General features: G+C 45.9%; 2 protein-coding genes across 14 annotated transcripts in view; one reads left to right on the top strand and one right to left on the bottom strand.

The window, feature by feature from the left end:
• Positions 1 to 9,514, top strand: part of LOC147122148 (nardilysin-like) — a 212,392-nt gene extending 202,878 nt beyond the window's left edge. For 4 of the 5 annotated variants that reach the window (XM_085982930.1, XM_085982929.1, XM_085982928.1 and 1 more), the window contains 2 exons: positions 5,829 to 5,918; positions 8,587 to 9,514. In XM_085982930.1, coding sequence (XP_085839056.1) covers positions 5,829 to 5,918; positions 8,587 to 8,784 — 288 coding nt within the window. In that variant the 3' untranslated portion in view covers positions 8,785 to 9,514. The remainder of the gene's footprint in view (positions 1 to 5,828; positions 5,919 to 8,586) is intronic. The other variant, XM_085982931.1, reaches the window with a different exon arrangement.
• A 6,998-nt stretch (positions 9,515 to 16,512) lies between these two features.
• Positions 16,513 to 24,921, bottom strand: part of osbpl9 (oxysterol binding protein-like 9) — a 232,894-nt gene continuing 224,485 nt past the window's right edge. For 8 of the 9 annotated variants that reach the window (XM_085982918.1, XM_085982920.1, XM_085982921.1 and 5 more), the window contains 2 exons: positions 19,334 to 19,469; positions 16,513 to 17,496 (listed from right to left, as the gene is read on the bottom strand). In XM_085982918.1, the coding sequence (XP_085839044.1) occupies positions 17,422 to 17,496; positions 19,334 to 19,469 (211 nt within the window). In that variant the 3' untranslated portion in view covers positions 16,513 to 17,421. The other variant, XM_085982919.1, reaches the window with a different exon arrangement.

Genomic DNA, 24,921 nt, shown 5'->3' with positions numbered 1-24,921 from the left:
ATCCTGTTATTCCCCTCATCTTCTCTCCCTCATGTCCGAGGGGCGCAGACTTGAGCGTATCTGGTGCACAACTGGTTTAACCATCCATCACCAGATCTGGCTGAACCACATTAAACTCTGCCAAAACCACCTGCTACTCCAGGATCATCCAGGGCTGAAAGATAATCCCTGGCTTCTTTTCTGCACTATCACATGTCTTCAGAACCATGCACAGTACTCTAGATGGGGCTATACACAGAAACAGTACACTCTCTTCAGATTTTTACTATAATCTGCTTTTACTGCAGCCCAGTACCTACTTGTTCTTTTTACTGCAACTAAGCACTGTTGATGGTATCATAGATTTCTCCACTGTAACCCTTGTATATGATCAGCAGCATGCTTTACCACTGTTCCATTCAATATATGCTCGCTCCTCTGATTCCTTACTCCTGTACTAATTATTCTACACATATCCAGATTCTAAGACAGCTTATTTCAACACTGTAAATGTGAGGAGCTAGTGGATAGATGCTGTTTTTTCATGGCTTGAAGTGCCAAGTGTAAAACTCCTTATTTATTGGATGTTGATTAGATTGAGTGTGATCCAAGCAAGGCGATTACAATGGAAAGGCTGTGAAAAGCCATTTCTATCGCCAGTTACATAAAGTTTGCCAATATATAATGTGATTTAGTTGCTGCTGTTCAAAATGCAACAATGTGTACAGTTTTTGGGAAAAAAATATGGGAAACTTGGAATAGGAACTAGCAGTGAGATGGAGATATATTAAATTTGCTCTGTATGCTAGGCAATCGTATTTATAATGCAGTGTTTCAGAATAATTAGATATACACTTGGACCTTCTTCCAGCAGGAATATTGGAGACCAGATCGTGTTGTAGTGTCAGGATAATGGATGACTATGGATGTGATATTTTAGAGGTTAGAGGTTAACTCAAAGTACATAAGAATAAAACAGTCAGACTCAGCAAAACTGACTAACATGGATATCAAAATGCATTCTAAATTAACAGTATATGTTTCCAGATACTGATTTAAAAAAAGTCAAAAGTGGTATGGTATCAGACATAAAATGTGGGCAGATAGAAGAACTTTGGTTGGAAGAGAATTAGTAAGAAACAGGAAGGTTGATAAAGGGAATAAAACTAAATTTGGTAGCCAAAAACGTGACTCGGAGAAGTAATTATTTTTTTAGCAGCATGGAACCTTCATCCAACAGGGACCCCGCAGCAAAAAGCTTCTGGTCCTATGCAGGAAAATATCACTGAATCTTCGCTATGCCCTTTGGCATGGAGTGGTTTCTGGACTTTATTTCTCTATTTCTGGGGCTATGCAACCAATGTTCTCTCTAAGCTGTGCAGCTCTCTGCCAGTCCTGCGCAGCCCGGGACCGGCTTTTCCAATGTTAAATTTCGCATAATGTGAATGGACCACGCAGCCCCTTAAAGGGGCCGTGCACCCAAAAAAAAATTGGGGGAACATTATATGCAACTATCCTTTGATGGGAAGGCATTTTAGCGAATTAACAGAGGAACTGTTGGAATCTTATAAAAATTCACAAGCACAAACCGAATTTGCATTCAGTAACACGGATGGCTATAAAGGGTCTCCTTTACTCAACTGATGAGCTACAACAAATCCTAATAGCAGCCTTTCATGGCACTGTCCAAGCATACCCAAAACCATCCAACTGCTTTCCAGCAATTGTTCACAATCAAGAAGCTCTTAATGGTGACTCTACAAAGTTGTGGGCTGCTTTAAGCCTTGCATTAGCACCTCACCTGGTATTCCTTACCTAACAAGGATCAGTAGGGAGCCACTTACATAAATTTGTGTCCACATGGGGACGAATTGCTACAAACTGCCCATTTCCAAAATGGAGAAGGTACCGTCTTCACATCATGATTCTGTGGGGTAATTTATGTGATCCAATCATGGTAATGACTTTATTAATCAAAGTAAACAAACTGCTAGCATTAGGAGTGATGGAAAACCTTCATCCTGAAAGGATCCAACAGTCTTTTACTTCAGACATGTTTTGTTCCCAAGATGATGGGAACTTCACCCAATCTGGGTCTCAACTCCGCTCCACATCTGGATTTCAAACTACTTCCTGAAACAGAAAAATTTCAAGTTGGTCATACTACTGCAGATCATTCATGCAGTATGCTCAAAGGCCAGCAGCAATACACTTAAAAGATGTCTACTTCCATATGCAGGAGTGCATTTGGAAGTTCCTCATGTTCGGTTTCAAAGATCAAAGTTATCAGTAAAGATGCAGGCATTTGGCCTTTTCTCAGCACCCAGAATTTTCAGAGTGCCTGTTTGTACCTGCAGTGTATTTTAGGATGTGTCATCTCCATTAATACCCATATTTGGATAATTGGCTCATCGGAACGCTGTACCTTGCACACCTGATCCTATGAGTAAACCAAAAAATAAAAGTAGAAAGAGCAAAATTATCCTGCAGATCACAAGCGTGATTCTTGGATATCCTGGCAATAAGCGGGGACAAGATCCTATTGAGTCACGGGAGATGATCACTCAAAAGTTGGGGGCTCAGGTATTGCATTTGAAGTTGGAGATATTCTAGTTCATAGCCTGGTTATTAAAAGACAGCATTGGATCGAACAGTGCCTCTCACCTTCACTGATATATATCTTGATTAGTTTCTGTAAGGACCCTAGTTATTCACAATATATATTAATGATCTAGACGAGGGAACTAGATGTAATATCTCCAAGTTTGCAGACGACACAAAGCTGGGTGGGCGTGTGTGCTGTGAGGAGGATGCAGAGAAACTCCAGTATGATTTGGACAGGTTGGGTGATTGGGCAGATGCAGTATAATGTGGATAAATGCGAGGTTATCCACTTTGGTGGCAAAAACAGGAAGGCAGATTATTATCTGAACGGCAATAGATTGGGAAAAGGGGAAGTGCAACGAGACCTGGGTGTCCATGTGCACCAGTCGCTGAAGGTAAGCATGCAGGTGCAGCAGGCAGTTAAGAAGGCAAATGGTATGTTGGCCTTCATAGCGAGAGGATTCGAGTACAGGAGCAAGAATGTCTTGTTGCAGTTGTACAGGGCCTTGGTGAGACCACACCTTGAGTATTGTGTGCAGTTTTGGTCGCCTTATCTGAGGAAGGATGTTCTAGCCATGGAGAGAGTGCAGCGAAGATTCACCAGACTGATACCTTGGATGGCAGTAATGACTTATGAAGAGAGATTGGGCCGATTGAGCTTGTATTCGCTAGCGTTTAGAAGAATGAGAGGGGATCACATTGAAACTTATAAAATTCTAACAGGACTAGACCAGAGTAGATGCAGGAAGGATGTTCCCGATGGCGGGGGAGTCCAGAACCAGGGGTCACAGTCTAAGGATAAGGGGTAAGCCATTTAGGACTGAGATGAGGAGGAATTTCTTCATCCAGAGAGTGGTGATCCTGTGTAATTCTTTACCACAGAAGGCCGTTGAGGCCAATTCATTAAATATATTCAAGAAGGAGTTAGATATATTTCTTCAGGCTAAAGGGATCAAGGGATATGGGAAGAAAGCAGGGACAAGGTACTGAATTTGGATGATCAGCCATGATCTCATTAAATGGCGGAACAGGCTCGAGGGGCCAAATGGCCTACTCCTATCTTCTATGTCTATGTTTCTAAGACATCTGCTAATAAAGCTTATAAACACTAAATGGAAATATTTTGCACATTGGTATTCTACTAAGCTGGTTAGTCCTATCTTATGATCTCCCACCCACTCTGAAGTATCTCTAATAAAGAGGGGCTACATACTGGCTGTAGTTGAGGATTGTGCAGCAAAACAAGTGTGCTATGTTACTTAAAGTTCTATATATTTTGATGTATAAAGAATTTGGATGTTGTATTATATTTTTACAATATCCACATTTTGTATATCTAAGCTGAGGATGAGTGGGAGACCTCCTGAAACTTTTCTGCTACCATTCTGTAACTGATCACTAAGGTATGTGAGGAAATGTGGGCTTGGACCTACCTGCATCATCTATCTTATATATATAAAGCGGCTCTTCTGTCTGTCTGTCCCGATGTCTGTCTGTCCGTTCTCTATACGTTTGAAAGTTACAGAGTGTACCGACGCGCGCGTCGCCTCAAAAGAAAGCTTGCGATTCCGGACCGGTCATAGGCGTATTTACGTTTCGGCCGGACAAAAATCCCGCCCGCGGTATCCGAAAAACGTTCAGCGTTCCGCTCATTAGCATTTCATTAGCGACCGTGTGACGTCGAGGTCGACCAATCGGACGGCGGGTTCCTGGCGCGTGCCGTCCTACAGTTGAGTGTCGAGTGACTCGACGATTGACCAATCCTACGCTTCGGTGACCTGACCGGTCGACCAATCGGTGCGTGTGTGGGCGGGCCTTATCCTTCTGAACCGAGGTGAGTGGCTGCCATCTTGATTTTTCATGATTTTTTCCCCCACACTTTCTGTGTGTTAGGGAACTAAGGTAAATATTTTAATGATGTGTTAGGGAATTAAATAACAATTTATTTGTGTTTTAAATTGTGTTTAGCAAATGCGCACGCGGTGGGCGGGGCAGTTGGCTCCTCGTTCGAGACCAGGCCTGCGTCCGACCCGAGGGGCCACTTAGTTAACCGGCAGCCGAGCCCTGCCTCCTATTCACATCTACCATCCTTCTTGCATGGGCCTACCGAGCGACTCCTACTCCCTCCTCCTCTTTTGCTGCTCTCTATTTATTTCATCGGCGAAAGATGAGTTAAAAAAAAAAAGAGGCCGCCAGTTCCGCGGCCGCCTTGACGATGGCACGCATTTGCACGGCCCCCGTTACCCCGGCAACGGGGCACGCCGGCGGTCTTGAAACCACGCATGCGCACGGCCTGCCACCCCGTGACATGAGTTTAAAAAAAAATGAAGAGGCCGCCAGTTGCGCAGCCGCCTTGACGCCGGCACGCATGCGCACGGCCCCCGTGACGCCAGCACACAGGAAATCGCGGGGGGGGGGGAGAGCCTCGGGAAATCATGGGGGGGGGGGAGAGCCTCGGGAAATCGCGGGGGGCGGGGGAGAGCCTCGGGAAATCGCCGGGGGGGTGGGGGGGGGGGGGAGAGCCTCGGGAAATCGCCGGGGGGGGGGGGGTGGGGAGAGCCTCGGGAAATCGCGGGGGGGGGGGGGGGAGAGCCTCGGGAAATCGCGGGGGGGAGAGCCTCGGTAAATCGCGGGGGGGGGGGTGGGAGAGCCTCGGTAAATCGCGGGGGGGGGGGTGCAGCCTCGGTAAATCACCGGGAGCGGGGGGGGGGAGGAGGAGAGAGCCTCCGGAAATCGCGGGGGGTGGGGGGGGGTGGAGAGCCTCGGGAAATCGCCGGGGGGGGGGGTGGGGGAGAGCTTCTCTGTTCCCCCCCCCCGTCTCTCTCTGCTCCCCCCTCCCCCCAGTCTCTCTCTGTTTCCCCCCCCCAGTCTCTCTCTCTTCCCCCCCCCCCCGTCTCTCTCTGTTCCCCCCCCAGTCTCTCTCTGTTTCCCCCCCCCCCCCCCAGTCTCTCTCTGCCGCACCCCCCCAGTCGCGCTCTCTCTTCCAACAACAACATGCCCTCGAAAAAGCCTCAGCAACGCCGGGCTCACCCCAGCTAGTTCAATATACATTGGAACACTACTGCTTCTTCAATAATACAGTAGTTTTGGAAGGAATTGCAGACAGCAGTCAAGTGAGGAGAAAGTTTTCTTTTTTTTTTCTCGATGATTAATATTGATTCAGAATAGCTCCATCAATATTATATAATTGTATTAAAAGTGCAACAAATGTGTTATTACCATGCTATCTTTTTTTGTTTTAACAGATTCAAGCTCTTAAGTCATTCACCAAAACAGACATGGTGGATTGGTTCACAGCCCACCAGGGACAAGAGAGTAAAAAACTTAGTATTCATGTAAGTGCAGTGCATCTACAAAGCTTATCCTTAAATTTAAATGATCTCTTATGTATGTACATAAAAACGTAAGAATTAGGAGCAGGAGTGGGCCATACGGTCCCTTGAGCCTGCTCCGCCATTCAATAAGATCATGGCTGTTCTTCGACCTCAACCCCACTTTCCCGCCCGATTCCCATATCCCTCGATTCCCCTAGAGTCCAAAAATGTGTCTATCTCAGCCTTGAATATACTCAACAACTTGAGCATCCACAGCCCTCTGGGGCAGAGAATTCCAAAGATTCACAACCCTCTGAGTGAAGAAATTCCTCCTCATCTCAGTCTTAAATGGTTGACCCCTTATCCTGAGACTATGCCCCCTAGTTCTAGACTCTCCAGCCAGGGGAAACAACCTCTCATCATCTACCCTGTCAGTCCCCCTCAGAATCTTGTATGTTTCAATGAGATCACCTCTCATTCTTCTAAACTTCAGAGAGTATAGGCCCAATCGATTCAGTCTCTCCTCATAATATAGAAAGACATTACCTGAAATGTAATTTGCTTTAGATCGAATGAGATCCAAAAATAGTACAATGCATTTTTATTGTATTTGTATTAAAAAAGTTTTTTTCGTGTCCACTCCCCCAATGTTTTCGTGCATTTCCTCAAACTCGTTAGTAGCCAAGCCGTATAATTAGAACAATCCCAGGTTTAATCCATGGAAAGCTGTCCTCCCGTGCTATCCAGATTCTTCCAGTCACAACTGTAAATCGAAGCTGAAAGGATTTGGCACAAATTCATATAAAGTTCCGTTGTAAAATGTAGTCGGCGCTAAAAGCATTTTGATGTGTAATGAACATTCTGGATCCTTGCTGCTGTTCATAGTAGGGCCCACTTTATTCAATTCATTAATTGTTTTATTTTCCAGTCAACAACTGCCACAAATTTTGTTCTGCAAATGAATCGTTTACTGCACAGTAGGGTTCTAACATGTTCAAAAATATAAAGGGACCTCAGCGCAATGCTTTTCCAAATCACACTCCACTCCCATCTCTATCCTCCATTTCAATTTGATTTCTGTATTTTGTAAATGATTCAGCATAAACTGCTAATTACATTTGTTTTTAAAAAACTTAAAAATATGAATGTATGGTCTCCAGCTCATCTGTTTTACTAGTTTTTAAAATAAAAATGAATTTTATTCAAGCAAACAAGGAAAGAATTTTGTACAGAAATAATTTAATATTTTATAGGCAAGCAAGATCAGTTCGACAGAGATTTGGCTGATTACCAAAATTAGTTTGCTAAATTGTGTGCGGAATCCAGGCTATTTTAATCAGGATTCCCTCTTGGGTAGATTTTGTGTTGGTGTAAGTTCGGATGGACACCTGGCAGCATTCATATGGACTTGTGACCAAATCTCCAAACATGTCCAAGCTGCCAGCTGTCCGTCCTGGTCAATGTTCATTCATCTATATATATAAAAGGATACTTCTGTCTGTCATTCCGTCTGTCTTGAATTAACTCGAAAGTTATAGAGCGTACCTACACGTACGTTACGTCGAAAGAAAGCTGACGATTCCAGAACCGTCCTAAGCGTATTTACGTTTCGGCCGGACAAAAATTGTTCGCGCGTTATGCAAAAAACCTTCAAAATTAAACTCATTATCTGCTAAGTAGCATTGATTGACTGACGTCAAGGTCGACCAATCCTGTGCCGGCATGATTGACCAATCCTGTGCCGGCACGATTGACCAATCCTACAGTTCAGTCGCCTGATGGTTGCCCAATCGCTGTGTCTGTGGGCGGGACTAATCGTTTTCATCTCAGGGATCTGGCAGCCATTGCCTCAAGCTAAAAACCCCATTTACTTCCAGCTCAAAATCTGCTAATCCAGCTTCGAAAAAGTTAGTATCTCTTTTAAAAATAACATAAGATTTACCAAAAACGTTTTATAAGTACTTTCACTTTCATCTTTTAAGGTATTAAAAGGTAGAAATGTTGCCCGGCAGCAGATTGAGAGAGGGACACAGAGACGGCCCAAAAGCCTGGGACTCGATTTAAAATGTTGCCCGGCAGCAGATTCACAGAGGGACACAGAGAGGCCCCAAAGCCTGGGACTCGATTTAAACCACCCGGCCCAAAACAGCCCTGGCAAATCCGGGCTCCCCCAGCTAGTTTAAAATAAAATGGTGTGCGCACATCCCTGCAAAATAAAGTCGAGCTTGCCCTGCTGAGAATTTGTAACAAATAGACAGTTCCACTCAATCTGTTCTAATGGATTTGCATACAGATTTTGGATTATGGCCATGATACTGTCGGAAACGTGTCGACTAAATTCAATTGTACAAATTACAATTAATGAACACTACTGCTAGGATCAGTTTTAAAATTCTATTTTAAGCACTTAAAGTTGACTTTTCAGAGGCTTTTCAGTTTGAATAATTAATTTTTTCAATATTTTAATAGTTTCAGTAGGTAGAACTTTTTCATATGCAGCTTTAAAAAAATTAAATGCATAGTTTCAGTAATTAGAAAATGTGGACTGTGCAGCTGGGTGATTTATTGTCTGATTGTGGAGGGTGAATAAGTGCTGCAAGATGCAAACAACAGCTTGAAAATTGGTTTCTGATATGTGAGTAACCTATTGTACTACTGTACTAATTCCTGTTGCCTTGTTGTTTCGCAGGTGATTGGACATGGGCAACATGAACCAGATAAAACCACTGATTACTCCACATGCGAATCAAAGTCCATGCACGGAGAAGTGTCTGAGATTACTTTCTTACCTGTGTCCCCTCTGATGGAACATACGACTCCCATTAATGATATCCATGCTTTCACTTCAGGACTCAAACTTTTCCCCTATCATAAAATTTTGAAATGATGTTTATCAATTGGAAAAGATCACAGGAAGAACTTGCAATGTGTTGCTAAGAATATGCAGTTTACATGTAAAATGAAATCCTGATTCTTAGTGTTTTTGCTTTAAGAGGAAGGACATTCCACAATAAATTGGTAGAATTTCAAATGTAAGTGTGTCAATATAACTAACTAATTTAAGAGTGTATTGAGGCACAAATACAAGTAAATATTTGGATGATAATGCAGCTTGGTTTGTCATTACTTCACTCTTTGGTGGGGGGGGGGGGGGAGGGAAAGGTCACTTAACAATTTGGCAAAGCATTCTTTTGAAGGAAGAGGAAGTATTATGAATGTTCCATGTGTATAGCAGGCCTGCTCTTAACTCGTGGGTTTGGTTGAGAGTGTTGAACTTGTCCAGATGTGTTTGCCTATTACCTTTTTGTCCAAACCTGCCTGTTGAGAACAGACTAGTTCTGTATGGGAAGCAATCATTAATTTATTCAGCTGTGATTAATTCTCCAACCAGCCGGTGTTCTCTAAGACCAAATTTATACATTTGCAAAAAAAAATTCTAATCCTTTAAACAGAACTTTGAGTGAATTGTTTTGGACCTGTATTGTTTGTTTTAATGCTTTCTAGGTTTGGTGGGGGAGCAGGGAAGTTTTAGTTTTCATGTATGAATTACTGCTTCTGTAACCAGAATAAATATGTCCCATACATTAAAGCCAATTGGCGTGTTTCATTTAAATTAATCATTGCTTTATGTTTTCTAAATATCAATCTAAAACTACATCTTAGCAAGAATCTACTTGAATTTTTTTTGGTGGGGGGGGCAATAAGAAGCAAAAAACTTATCAGCTGTTCTCAAATGTTTATGGATAAGTGCACACAAAGTATGGATGTGATTGTTTCGATGTGAGAGTTGGGATTTTAACAGTTCCTTTTGAGCTGCTGAAGGTTCAGGACATCAAACTGAATTATTTTTATCATGGCTAAGGGTGCATGTTTTCATTGTAAGCTCTTAGCAAAAATTCTGCAGATAAAAACAAATTCTATTGAAAAAGGGTTCTGGAATGGAGTCAAATTCATGATTGTATAAATAAGGAAGTCAGGGCTATGTCCTGCACTTGTCCATTTGTATTAAGCATCTTAAAATCAGAACTGGGTTAATGTTGCAAAATTACATTTGTTCGTCCTGTAGTGCTTTCTTCACGACTAATTTTCCAAAACTTATTTTTGTTTTATTTCTGATCATTTATCTCTTCCCACCAGCCTCTGATCAGTGCTATCTTATGCAGTTGAACAGTAGGTGAAAATTCTGGAGGGGTTTTGCTTTGCAGTGCCCTGTACCAAGAAGCTAGGTTACTAAAAACAATCTTCAAAAAAAGGAGCTGGTATTTGAGCGAGATGGGGAAAGAAATCATTAGGCATACGTCCGAAGAGGGTAATCTGCATCGATTCTTTTGTTTCTCTGAAAATCAGCTGCTACAAAAGAGCCATCAATTTTTTTTAATGACACACCTATATAACTTGGAATGGGCAACAGTTGGATATAAGAAAAGTGAAAGTCTGGATCCATGCAATAGATTATTCTTGGCTGTGGCTGAGAATGTAGGCTTCTGCTGAGCTCCAGTGGTGTATTGGTGTCCTTGGGAATGTTTTCTTTCTTTTCCTTAAGTTTTTTGTGGGAAGTTAATTTTGAAATGTTTCCGGGCCTGCTAGCACTCAGTCTACATTTGCATGTGAAAAAAGGCCTGGATAAGGTACCAGAGTTTGATGCTCATTGAACAATTGTCTCGACACAAGTCATTGTCTTTGGAGAAGGGGGAAAAGGAAAACCTACATTTGCAAAATTTATGCAATGGTGTTGTTTCATGTTTATTAATGAAGCACCACCTATAACAAGTGATTTTAAATATTGTAATTTAAGTGGCAGTAAACTAAGGAGGCACAAGTTCAAACAAACATGTGGAATGGATTTTCAGGCAAACACCCTGGATTCACACGTGAAATGGCTGGATGCTGGGATAGGCTGAATGGTCTTCTGCATACATACCACATGGTGATCTGAATCTAGTGCAACTCTCTGGTAAATAAGATGTGTTTGGGTCGACTTGCTGGATGGAGTTGAGCAACAGATAGAGCCATTCCATACCAAACAATAGTCTGAAACTGTAACAAGTATGCAATGCTCAATGCCTGTGACAAACAGGAGAAATAATCCTTAGCAACACTTGTGTGGCAGGGCAAGTTGTTTCTGGATTCATTCTGGGGATATGGGTGTCACTCACAAGACCAACATATATTGCCAGTTGCCCTTGAAGGTGGTGAGCTGCCGCCTTGAACCGCTGCAGTACATGTGAAGGTAGTCCCCAGTGCTGTTACTGAGTTCCAGGATTTTGACCCAGTGACCATGAAGGAACAGTGATATGTCCAAGTCAGGATGGTGTGTTTGGCAGGGAACTTGGAGGTGATGGTGTTCCCATGCACCTGCTGCTTTTGTCCTTGTTGGTGGAGGTCATGGGTTTGGGAGGTGCTGTCAAAATGGTAAATATATAAACAGGCAGCTGGTAGTTGTGGGTGGCTCTGATTAGATGAATAGATAATGTTTTCTGCAGCTTGACCAGGGGGGGCCTGCAAGGGGTTTTGCCTCTTGGGTAAGAAGATAAGGGACACAATGAGTAGGTGGAAAAATGCATCTGTAAAAGTGAGCGAACAGCCAGAAGTCGCTGTTCGCGGCGGAGTTAATGCAGTCATAATTAGAGACCTTACTGCAACTAGAGCAAGACTGTGAGGGTAGTGATGTGCCTCAATGAATCCGAGACTCGACGTTAACGGAGCAAAGCAAGGCTTTTATTAACTAAGAAAGTAACACACAGTGGAGAAGTGTCTCCCATCCAAGGATCTGCTGCACTGCCTGTGAGACAGTGCAGCCTGCTTAAGTAGTGGCCAGGTATGGGCGGAGCCTTACACACAATATAGTACAGGTGGAAATGAAACTGAAACTAAACTAAACACAGAGAATACAGTGCCTGAACGGCATATTTCATCACATTCACCCCTTCTATAGATTTAGTCTGTTCGGGGGTTTGATAGTCCTCTGTGACCGACGTGGTGTTGCGGGTGTCGGCTGGGTGTCCCCGGTGGCCTCCTGGGTCGTTGAAGGGGTAGTTGGTGGGGGCACCGTTGGTCGATGTTCTTCCGGGGGTGATGAAAGAGTAGTCGGTGGGTAAGAGTTGCTGTGATCGCTGATGCTGTTGTTGTCGTGGTTGTTGTCGTTACGGGCTGGGGCGACGTCTTTTATGGACACGGTGTCCTCCCTTCCGTCGGCATGCCGGACATACACGTATTGGGGGTTGGCGTGGAGTAGGTGCACTGACTCCACGAGAGGGTCAGTCTTGTGGCCCCTCACATGCCTTCGTACAAATACCGGACCTGGGGTGGAGAGCCATGACGGCATGGCTACGCCTGAGGTGGATTGCCGGGGAAAGACAAACATTCGTTCATGAGGCGTGGCAGTACACAATAGCGACCGTATTGAATGGAGCACATCTGGGAGGACTTCCTGCCAGCGGGAGATAGGGAGGCCCTTGGTCCTTAGAGCTAGAGTGACTGCTTTCCATACTGTCCCGTTCTCTCGCTCCACCTGGCCGTTACCCTGGGGGTTGTAGCTGGTGGTACAGCTCGTGGCGATCCCCCTGGACAGCATGTACTGGCGTAGCTCTTCACTCATGAAGGACGCCCCCCTATCCATGTGGATGTAGCTCGGCATACCGAACAGACAGAACAGGCTGTTGAGGCATTTAATGACCGTGGCGCTGGTCATGTCTGGGCAGGGGAAGGCGAATGGGAAACGGGAGTATTCGTCCACAATGTTCAGGAAGTAAACATTGCGGTCGACTGACGGGAGGGGGCCCTTGAAATCTAAGCTGAGCCGCTCAAAGGGCCGTGTAGCTTTGACTAAGTGGGCTCTATCTGGGCGGTAGAACCGAGGCTTGCACTCAGCGCAAGTGCGGCAGTTCCTGGTCAGAGACCGAACTTCCTCAATCGAGTAGGGTAAGTTGCGGGACTTTATGAAGTGGAACAGCCGCGTGACCCCTGGGTGGCAGAGGTCGTTGTGGAGCGTCTGTAGCCGATCCCCGGTGGCACTGGCACACATCCCTCGTGAGAGGGCGTCGGGGGATTCGTTAAGGGCCCCTGGCCGGTAAATGATGTCATACTCGAAGGTGGAGAGCTCGATCCGCCACCTGAGAATCTTATCATTTTTAATCTTCCCCTTCTGTTTATTATTAAACATAAACGCTACCGACCGTTGGTCGGTAAGTAGGGTGAAGCGTTTGCCGGCTAGGTAGTGGCGCCAGTGGCGCACTGCCTCCACGATGGCTTGGGCCTCCTTTTCCACGGAGGAGTGTCTGATCTCAGGTCCTTGGAGGGTCCTCGAGAAGAAAGCTACAGGCTGCCCCGCCTCGTTGAGGGTGGCCGCCAAGGCAAAGTCAGACGCATCACTTTCCACTTGAAAGGGAGTGTTCTCGTCCACTGCCTGTAGCGTGGCCCGCTCAATATCCTGCTTAATGCTTTTGAAGGCGGCGTGGGCCTCAGCAGAGAGCGGAAAAGAGGATGCTTTCAAGAGGGGGCGGGCTTTGTCGGAGTAGTTGGGGACCCATTGGGAATAATAAGAAAATAACCCCAGGCACCTTTTCAGGGCTTTGGGAGTGTTGGGCAGGGGCAGCTCCCGTAGGGGGCGCAATCGGTCGGGGTCTGGTCCGATTTCCCCATTCTCCACCACGCTGCCTAGTATGCAGAGGCGCATGGTGTTGAAAACTCACTTGTCCTCGTTGTAAGTGAGGTTGAGTTTTTGTGCGGTTTTCAGGAACCTCTCGAGGTTCCAGTCGTGATCCTGCTGGTTGTGACCGCAGATGGTGACGTTGTCGAGGTAGGGGAAGGTTGCCTGCAAGTGGTGGTCATCGACCATGCGGTCCATCTCCCTCTGGAAGACCGAGACCCCATTCGTCACCCCAAAGGGGACTCTGAGGAATTGGTAGAGGCGGCCGTTCGCCTAGAAGGCGGTGTACGGGCGGTCCTCTGGTCTGATAGGGAGCTGGTGGTACGCTGACTTGAGGTCGATGGTGGAGAACACCCGGTATTGGGCGATTTGGTTCACCATTTCTGATATGCGGGGTAGCGGGTAGGCGTCTAGTTGGGTGTACATGTTGATCATTTGGCTATAGTCGATCACCATCCGTTTCTTCTCGCTACCCCTCACCACTACCACTTGGGCGCGCCACGGGCTGTTGCTGCGTTCAATGACGCGCTCCCTCAGCAGCCTGTCCACCTCGGTTGCGATAAACCGCCTGTCCTCCCAGCTGTACCTCCTGCTTTTGGTCGCTATTGGCCGGCAGTTGGGAGTAAGGTTCGCGAATAGCAAAGGCGGCTTTACCTTCAGGGTAGCCAGACCGCACACTGTGAGAGGCGGCTGGGACCCACCGTAATTGAGCGTGATGCTTTGGTGGTGGCACTGGAAATCCAGGCCCAAGATCACGCTCGCACATAGATTCTTCATGATTAGCAATTTAAAATTATCGTATACAGTTCTGTTAACGGACAATTGTACCGCGCAGTAACCCATAACGGTCGATGTCTGGGTTTTATCAGCCATAGAGATGGTACCCCGAGCAGGGACCACCGTTAGAGAGAGTTGTTGTGCTAGTTCAGGGTGGATAAAACTCTCCGTGCTTCCACTGTCAATTAAACATTTAACCCCGCACCCGTTTACCTCGATGTCCACCACTGATTTGGATAGCGGGTGCGGTCTGGTCTGGTCCACTGTGACCGATGCCACTGTAGGGCCCTGATCGAGACAAGATGGCGTCCACGCTGTCTGCTCACAAAATGGCGGACCCCACGAGGTCGGGCAAGATGGCGTCCAAGATGGCCGCTCCCACGGCGCACACACGGCGGTGGCAGGTTTTCCAGCGGGGTTCCCTCTGCACACCTTCCCAAAGTGCCCCTTCTTACCGCACTTAAAGCAGGTGGTGCCTTTCGCCGGGCACAGGTTTCTGGTGTGCTTCGGCTGCCCGCAGAAGTAGCAGTTGGGGCCCCGACGCGTCGCGGCTGTCGTAGGGCTTCTGGGAGGAGAGCGGGGCCCTGACGGTGTCGGGCTGCCGGGCGGGGAAGATGCCTTCCAAGATGGCGGCGCCCTTGGTGCACACGTGGCGGCGTGGGCGGAAGAGTAGGCGTCCGAGTTTCTCTGGGCCACAACCAGGGATCGCGCTGTGTCCACAGCCTGTTTCAGGTCCAATCCCGTTTTTTCCAGTAGTCTCTGCCGGATGTAAGTGGAGCGGAGGCCTGTGATAAAGGCATCACGAACAAGCTCGTCAGTGTACACTGCGGCTTTTACATCTTGGCACTTGCAGTCTTTGCCAAGCGTTTTCAGGGTGACTAGGAACTCATCCAGCGATTCCCCAGGTCGCTGTGCGTGAGTAGCGAGCAGATGCCTAGCGTACACCTCGTTCGTAGGCTGCTGGTAATGCGCCTTTAGGATGTCGCAGGCGGCCGGGTACGTGTCGGCGTCTTGGATGAGGGGGTAAACCCGGTGGCTTACCCAATTCCGCAGGATTCCGAGTTTCATACTTTCGGCGTCCGTAGCGCCTGTGATGGCTACGGAATTGTCCAGGAAGAATTCCATACACTTAAACCAGTGTCCGAAGCATGCTGGTCCAAATCCAAACGTTCGGGTTTCAAGAGTTGATCCATTGCGTTGAAAATTTAGTTAATAAAATTGATGTGCCTCAATGAATCCGAGACTCGACGTTAACAGAGCAAAGCAAGGCTTTTATTAACTAAGAAAGTAACACACAGTGGAGAAGTGTCTCCCATCCAAGGATCTGCTGCACTGCCTGTGAGACAGTGCAGCCTGCTTAAGTAGTGGCCAGGTATGGGCGGAGCCTTACACACAATACAGTACAGGTGGGGAAATGAAACTGAAACTAAACTAAACAGAGAATACAGTGCCTGATGAACGGCATATTTCATCACAGGTAGTATGCCAAAGTACAGGATGTTAGAAGGTATAGGGAAAATAGGAAAAGAGGGGTAGTATTAAAAGACACCATCAGGGGAGTAGAAAGGAGGGACCTAGATGTGTAATCAGTAGGTGACACGTATAGCTATGGAATAGGAAGGGATGGAAAATGCAGAAGGGGTATTTCATAGACCTCTTGACTACAGGAAAGGGAAAAATCATGTGGGCAGTGTCCTGTCAAGTGTTTTAAATGTGTGTCTTTAGCAATTCCCCCTCTTGTTGACATGGCATTATTCTAAATATTTTTTTAGTTACATGTATATTAATGTAATTTGGATTAATCTATAAAATACAAAAATTCATCTCTGTGGGGGAGGGGAACAGAATAACTGTTACCACATAACTTCACAAACATTTTCTGGTCATTATCTCATTGCTGTTTGTGGGAGCAAGTTGGCTGCTGCGTTTCCTACATTACAACAGTGACTACACTTAAAGTACTTCATTGGCTTTAAAGTGCTTTAGAATCTCCCGTGAAAGACAATATATACACAATATGCACATTCTTTTCTTTAATGGCTCAATAGAACTATGATATTATCCCGTGGGAGTTATTTATATTTTTTAGATGAGGATTATGCCCTTTCAACGACGACTAATGTATTCCCAGAAGCACTTCAAATATTACAGTATTAAAATACTCAAAGCAAATTCATTATGACCATTGCGAAGTGTACTTTATGAAGGTTTATTATGTTGCTACAATAAACAGAAGAATGAAAACTAGCTGCAATCATATGTTACATATCCCAGTTAGGTATCATTCTTGGAATAAAATTCTATACAGACTTCAATCAAATGTAACACTCTGAAATTAATAAGAAGGCCTCAAAGTGTTTGTTAAATTATAAAGCAAAATCATTGGCTTCATTTTCATTTTACATCTGCAATATATAAACATTTATGCATCAGTTCACTAATAAACACTGTCCATAGTAATGAAATTCTCCATATATATATATATATATGTACACATATCTATGAAAAGAGGTTCAAGCAATAATGAAACATTCTAGAAAAGCCCTACATTTGTACACGTAGGACTTAAGAAGACGACAATATATGAAAGTGGTACAGTTTTTTTTTACATCTGTACAATGGCAATACAGAGAGAGTGCATTTAGAATAGGTTGTACAGATATCCAAGATTTTTTTCTTCGGCTGATTTTTTGAGATTGTTTTCAATGTGTACACAAATTTTGGCAGATGAACTTGTATATCTAACTTGGAGATCTGCATCTAACATTACAAATTTTTGATGTGGAGCAGGAGCAAATATTCCCAACAGCCAGTCTACAGCACTAAAAGAAGAAATCTTTTCACAACTCTTGCAAGATGTTAACAGTTCCACCACACCTTTTTAAAGTCCAATTTCCCTGAGAAAGGAACCACTTAAAATATTACTGGATGAAACCTGAACAATGCATTTCTGAATTGAATGCATTTATGTAACCACAAAGCTGTATCATTATTAAATTTTAAGAATCTTGATACAAAATATTCTGTCAGGTGAAAGGGAGTCTTTTTCAGTTGAAGGCTTTAAATGGTGCTCTGTTCAGCCATTTTTGTAGTAATATCCTAATATCTATTGCCACCTAACCTCTTTAGCAGTGGATCATCATATATCCAGCATTCTCCGTCTTCGTGGAACACCTAGAGAGAGAGATCAAATGCAGTTTCCAATCTCATTTTAAGTTCCTTAAAGTTTATGAATTAAATCAACAATACTACAATATAATACAAATTAAATTCATATGGCACTACTGATTTGTAGATTAGAAGACACACCGAGACCCAATAATTGTTGAGTGGCTAAAGGCACTGACCAACGTAGCACAAAGCCATACTAACCAGAAGATCCTAGGTTTGATTCCTGGTCTGTTCTGAGTTAGTGCATTTCAACCAGGGTAGCAGCTGGGACACCACAACTGGCATCAGCACTCCTAGGATTTTTGGGGGGGTGGGGGAGAGAAATCTGAGTTCTTGCTTCTAGTCACTATTCGGCTGACCCCTCCTGGGAAGTGTTTACGAGGACAGGATCTTGCTTGGTCGTGATGCCCTCCCCAATTGAATAGCCTACAAAACCTCACTATCTGGGCTGATACATGAAGAATCACCACTTGGTTGTGATACCAGAGGTACCTTCTGAAGAGAAGGAAGAAGATGTACTAGGGTTAAAGAGCCAGTATAAAAAAGATTTTGTTTGCAGTAAAGAAGCTAAACTTTCAGGAATAATTATTACACAATATAGACTTTATAAATCACTGGTTAGACTTCAGCTGGAGTATTGTGTCCAATTCTGGGCACCACACTTTGGAAAGGATGTCAAGGAAGATGAACAGGTCTAACGAATGATTTATAAAAGGTTTACCAACATTTCCTTGCTTTTGTACTCTATGCTTCCATCTATAAAGCCAATGATCCCATATGCTTTTTTTATAGCTTTGTCAACTTGTTCTGCTGCCTTTAAAGATTTGTGTATGTGAACCCCCAGGTCTCTCTGTTCCTGCACCCCCTTTAAAATTGTACCATTTAGTTTATACTGCCCTCATTTTTCCTTCCAAAATGCATCACTTTACGCTTCTCTGCATTAAATTTCATCTGCCATGTGTCTGCCCATTTCTCCAGTCTGTCTATGTCCTCCTGAAGTCTGCTAGTATCCTCACGCTTTCCTACATTTCCAAGCTTTGTGTCATCTGCAAACTTTGTACCCAAGTCCAGGTCATTAATGTGTCAAAAGAATAGTGGTCCTAATACCGAACCCTGGGGGACACCACTCTATACTTCCCCCAGTCTGAAAAACAACCATTCACTACTACTCTCTGCTTTGTGTCTCAGCCAATTTTGTATCCATGCTGCCACTGGCCCTTTAATTTCACGGGCATCAATTTTGCTAACAAGTGTATTATGTGGCACTTTACCAGACACTTTCTGAAAATCCATACACATCAACCGCACTGCCCACGTCAACGCTCCCATTATTTCATCGAAGAATTCAATCAAGTTAGTCAGACATGATCTGCCTTTAACAAATCCGATTTGGCTGTCATTTATTAACTCGTTCTTTCAAGCGACATTTAATTTTGTCCCGGATTATTGTCTCTAAGTTTCCCCACCACCGCCGTTAGGTTGACTGGTTTATCTGTCATCCCCTTTTTTGAACAGGGGTGTAATATTTCCAACCTCCAGTCCTCTGGCACCATCCCCATATCCAAGGAGGATTTAAAGTTTGTGGCCAGAGCCTTGGTTGTTTCCACCCTTCCCTCAGCAACTGAGGATGGGTCCCATCTGGACTACCTCCTCCTTTACTATAACATTGGCAGCATCCTCTTCTTTAGTGAAGACGGGTGTTACATTTCACCAGCATGTTTTTTTAGTTCTCACCAGTTTATTCCATATGTAAAATAATTAATAAATCACTACTAAATGGTGTTGAAATCATTGAATCTGGAAAAAGCAGCGTTAAATTGAAGTGTATCTGGTCTCATACCCGTGTTTCCCATTGAACTTCATTCTCTTTTCGCTCCCTTGCTTCAGCTCTTTGTCTTTCTTCAAGTCTGTGCTTTGCATCTGTGGCAGCATCGATATCCTTTACTTTTAAGTTATGCGTTACATCCTTCCAAAGTCTGAATAAAAGCACAAATGGAAGTTTTTTTTTTAAATGCACAAGAGAATTGATTCAATACTTTAGGTAGGCAGACAATATTGCATTGCTTCAGTATTTAAACATGCTTTCCCTTGTTCTATGTAATTTAGTGTATTCACTGCAGCTTAACAACACGATCAACACAAAACTCCCAAAATGTTAAAAAGATGCATCTTACAGATCTAAAATTGCTGTGCAATTAGGAGGGATGACATGAAGCTTGGCTAAAGAGGTAGGTTTTAAGGAGGGTGTTAAAGGACGAGAGGGAGGTGGTGAGGCAGAGAGGTTTAGGGAGCCAATTCCAGAGCTGAGAGCCTACAAGGCAGAAGGCACAGCTGCCAATGGTGAGACAAAGGGAGTGGAGGAATGCACATGAGGCCAGAGTTAGAGGAATGCAAAGTTCTCATAGGGCTGTACTGCTGAAGAAGGTAACAGAGATAGGGAGGGGCAAGGCCATGAAGGGGTTTAAACATGAGGCTGAGAATGTTTGAGACATAGGAGCCAATGTAGGTCAGTGAGCATAGGGTTGATGGGCGAGCGGGACTTGGTGTGGGATAGGATACGGGCAGCAGAGTTTTGGATGAGCTGAAGGTTATGGCGGGTGGAGGATGGGAGAGTGGCCAGGAGAACATTGAAACAGGCAAGTCTGGAGGTGACAAAGGCATAGATGAGGCTTTCAGCAGATGGGCTAAGGCATGGGCAGAGGCAAGTAATATTGCAGAGGTGGAAGTAGGCAGTCTTGGTGATGGAGAGGATATGGGGTCGGAAGCTTAGATCGGTAGCGAGGGTAAGGAATTTGCAGTGAGGGTTGAAGACGATGGCTTTGGTCTTCCCAATGTTTAACTCAAAGTAATTGCATCTCATCCAGAACTGAATATTGGATAAGCAGTCTAACAACACAGAGACAGTGGAGAAGTCAAGGGAGGTGGTGGAGAAGTAGAGCTGGATGTTGTCGTTGTATATGTGGAGCTGATCCTATGGCCCCGATTTTCTGCCCGCCGTCGGGCGGCTTTTCATGCGGCCGGGGGCCGAAAATCGGCGAAAAAGCGGGTCAGGACCCCCCCCCCCGCCTGATTCCCTGCCCCGTCCGACTTTCGGACTGCCGTTTCCGCGCGCCCCGCTTCATTCCCGGCCGCCGCTGGCGGGACTGGTCGTCGGAGCACTAACAAGCAATTATCTGCTTGTTGAAGTGGATTTTCCCGTGCCGTTGCGATTTTGGGGCTTTCCCCACCTGAAACCCGCCTGCGGGGAACCCCGCTGCTGAGAGCTGGCGTGAAAACAGCTGGCTTGCTTGCTTGCAGCAGCAGGTCGCTGAGGGCTGAAGAGATTTAAATAGGCAGCATTTGCAGGCTGCAGGACCTTGTTGATCAAGGCTTGGGGGGAACTTTTTGAAGCCTTAGGAGCAGCTGCAGAAAGTTGGAGCCTCACACACTTCTCCAGTGTGAGCTCCTGGGAAGCCCCTCTCACCACCCTAGCTCAGCGTCCCCTCAACGGAGGCATCTGCCAGAAGCATGGGAGGCCTTTGGGACGTTCCCTTCCTGGCATTAGAGGTGGCAGCAGCAGAACCAGGAACAGCAGGATGAGCACCAGGAGCACCAGGCTGCTGCTCACTCACCTGAAGCTGCACAGGCCAGAAGGGGCCAGCGCTTGGAAGTGGCTTGAGAGCACCTTGCTGCGCTTTAGGGGGCCAGTGGGACCCGTTTCTGCACTGGCAGTCCTACTCAGAAGGACTTCCATGAAGATCTGGTTTCTCTGCTCAACAGATGGCCAACGCTCCTCAAGAGATGTCATTCTCTTATGAGCACTCACCATGTTTTCCGTACCCTGGCGAGTTATCTCCTGCATGGAGGTTGCCAACCTTTCCATGGTGATGAGTTCATGCGCCAATGACTCCAGAAAGGCTCTGCTCATGGTCGCTATGGACTCCTCCATTCGCTCCACACTCGCAGCGACCCTGGAGACAAAACCTGCCAGAGACTCCTGCATCTGTGTATGGAGATCCATCACCTCTTCTCTTGCGGATGGACCCAGAGGCAGAGGGTCGTCATGCAGCACAGCTGAGCTGAGCTGGCAGAGTCCTGCGCCCTCCGACGAGGACACTCCACTGCTGTCCCTGTCTCCAGAATCTGCTGAGGCTCACTTGTGAGCTGTGAAACACCAGGTGACAACACTACTCTATGTCCCGAAGGTCCCCCCGAGGTGTGAGTGTCTGCGCTGGTGCTGGGTGCGCTTACTTCTGCTGATGCTGCGCCCTCAGAGGTTGGAGCTTCCTCTGAGGAGTCTGGCTGCACAGCCTCTTCCTCCTCCACAGTGAGGACGGGGGCTCTGGATGGTACTGTGGGGGAGTAAAGGAAGGAGATAGAGATGTAATGCCAAGGTTCTTCTGGTGACTCCCAGCAAGTTGGCATCTGCTGACACCTGCATCCATGCAGCATTGGTCTCAGTGGGAGGCCTCTTCCTCCTTGACCTAGGGAAGAGGACCTCCCTGTGGGCCCTTACCTCATCCAATAATGCCTGCAGTGAAGCCTCGTCGAATTTGAAGGCAGCTCGGCCTCTGCCGCTGCCATCAGCTGGTGCAGGCTCCTCTGCCATTGTGCAAGAGTGGTTGAGAAGCCTGCAGCAGTGGAGAAGCTTGCTGGACACTTTGAAAGCACCACGAATGATGACATCATAGTGTGGGGATTTCTGACTGGAATTGGACAATTAGCAAGGCTTCCCACATGCTGGGAATTAATTGGCTACTTGAGGGAAAATTGCGTGGAGCTGGCTGACACTTTTTTATGTGTGTCAGAAACCCCACATTCGGGGAAATCCGACCATTCCCCACACAAGCAGAAAATCGGGGCCTATGTCTTTGGATGATGTTGCCAAGGGGCAGCATTTAGATGATGAAAAGGATCCAGAGGTAACGGCGTGGGGCGGGATGAGAAGCCATAAGAACATAAGAAATAGGAGCAGGAGTAGGCCAATCGGCCCCTCGAGCCTGCTCCGCCATTTAATAAGATCATGGCTGATCTGATCCTAACCGCCAATCTACTGTCACAGAACCATCTCCTGAATCTAACAGAATTAGGCACACGAAATAGGAGCAGGATCAGGCTACACGGCCCCTGGGCCTGCTCCGCTACCCACAGGGCCATGTCCGATCCGAACCTAGACTCATGTCCAAATTCCTGCCCGCTCCCCGTAACCCTTAATTCCCTTTACTTCTAGGAAACTGTCTATTTCTGTTTTAAATTTATGTAATGATCTAGCTTCTACAGCTTTTTGGGGCAGCATATTCCATGGACCTACCACCCTCTGAGTGAAGTAGTTCCTCCTCATCTCAGTTTTGAAAGAGCAGCCCCTTATTCTAAGACTATGCCCCCTAGTTCTAGTTTCACCCATCATCGGGAACATCCTCCCCGCATCCACCCGATCCAACCCCTTCACAATCTTATATGTTTCAATAAGATCGCCTCTCATTCTTCTGAACTCCAATGAGTAGAGTCCCAATCTACTCAACCTCTCCTCATATGTCCACCCCCTCATCCCCGGGATTAACCGAGTGAACCTTCTTTGTACTGACTCGAGAGCAAGTATGTCTTTTCTTAAGTATGGACACCAAAACTGTACGCAGTATTCCAGGTGCGGTCTCACCAATACCTTGTACAACTGAAGCAATACCTCCCTATTTTTATATTCTATCCCCCTAGCAATGAAAGCCAACATTCCATTGGCCTTCTTAATCACTTGCTGCACCTGCATACTAACCTTTTGAGTTTCGTGCACCAGGACCCCCAGATCCCTTTGTACTTCAGTACTTTCCAGTTTCTTGCCATTAAGGTAATAGCTTGCTCTACGATTTTTCCTGCCAAAGTGCATAACCTCACACTTTCCAGTATTGTATTCCATCTGCCAAATCTCTTCCCACTTACTTAGCCTGTCTATGTCCCCTTGCAGGTTTTTTATGTCCTCCTCACTCACTACTTTCCCTCCCATCTTAGTATCATCTGCAAACTTTGCTATGTTACACTCGGTCCCCTCCTCCAAATCGTTAATATAGATTGTAAAGAGTTGGGGACCCAGCACCGACCCCTGCGGAACACCACTAGTTACTGATTGCCATTCTGAGAATGAACCATTTATCCCAACTCTCTGCCTTCTGTTAGATAGCCAATCCTCTATCCATGCCAGAATATTACCCCCAATCCTGGTGATTTTTTATCTTAAGCAATAATCTTTTGTGTGGCACCTTGTCAAATGCCTTTTGGAAGTCTAAATACACTACGTCCACTGGTTCCCCTTTATCCACCCTATATGTTACTTCCTCAAAGAACTCCAGCAAATTTGTCAAACATGACTTCCCCTTCATAAAACCATGCTGACTTTGTCCTATTGCTGGAGATGTTCTGGCTACGATTGAATGGGTAAGAGTGGATCCAAACGAACAGCAAACCCACTGAGATAGACAATGCAGAAGAGGCACTGGAGGTGAAAAGTGTGGTTGACTGTATCAAAGGCTGCAGAGAGGTTGAGGAGGACGGGAAGGGATGTCATATGTGACTTTAATTTGGGCCGTTTTAGTGCAGTGGCGGAAAATGCTCCCCGTAATTTTTTTTTTGGCCACGCGGCCCATTCAAAATTCTGCGCATGCGCGGTTCTTTCAATTTAAAAGCTGGCTCACCGGTGTGCAGGACCCCTGGAGCGCTGCGTGGCCGTGTAGCTTAGTGGGAACATTGGTGGCGGACAGCAACAGCTTGACATAGTCATACTCACACAATCATACCTTTCAGCCAATGTCCCAGGTTCCTTAATCACCATCCCTGGGTATGTCCTGTCCCACCGGCAGGACAGACCCACCAGGGGTGGTGGCACAGTGGTATACAGTCAGGATGGAGTGGCCCTGGGAGTCCTCAACATTGACTCCGGACCCCATGAAGTCTCATGGTTTCAAGTCAAGCATGGGCAAGGAAACTTCCTGCTGATTACCACCTATCGCCCGCCCTCCACCTTTGAATCAGTTCTCCTCCATGTTGAAAACCAATTGGAAGAAGCACTGAGGGTAGCAAGGGCACAGAATGTACTCTGGGTGGGGGACTTAAATGTCCATCACCAAGAGTGGCTCGGTAGCACCACTACTGACCCAGCTAGCCGAGTCCTGAAGGACATAACTGCCAGTCTGGGCCTGTGACAGGTGGTGAGAGAACCAACACGAGGGAAAAACCTACTTGACCTCATCCTCACCAATCTTCCTGTGACCACCACACAGTCATTGTGGTGACGAAAACCCATCTTTACATTGAGGACACACTCCATCGTGTTGTGTGGCACTACCACCGTGCTAAATGGGTTGGATTCAGAACAGATCTAGCAGCTCAAAATTGAGCATCCATGAGGCACTGTGGGCCATCAGCAGCAGCAGAATTGTATTCCACCACAATCTGTAACCT

The sequence above is a fragment of the Somniosus microcephalus genome, chromosome 3 (assembly GCF_052327205.1).
Source record: "Somniosus microcephalus isolate GS21.2 chromosome 3, FLI_Smic_1.0, whole genome shotgun sequence".
In the NCBI taxonomy this organism is placed as follows: domain Eukaryota; kingdom Metazoa; phylum Chordata; class Chondrichthyes; order Squaliformes; family Somniosidae; genus Somniosus; species Somniosus microcephalus.
This window is presented reverse-complemented; position numbering and strand designations above follow the sequence as displayed.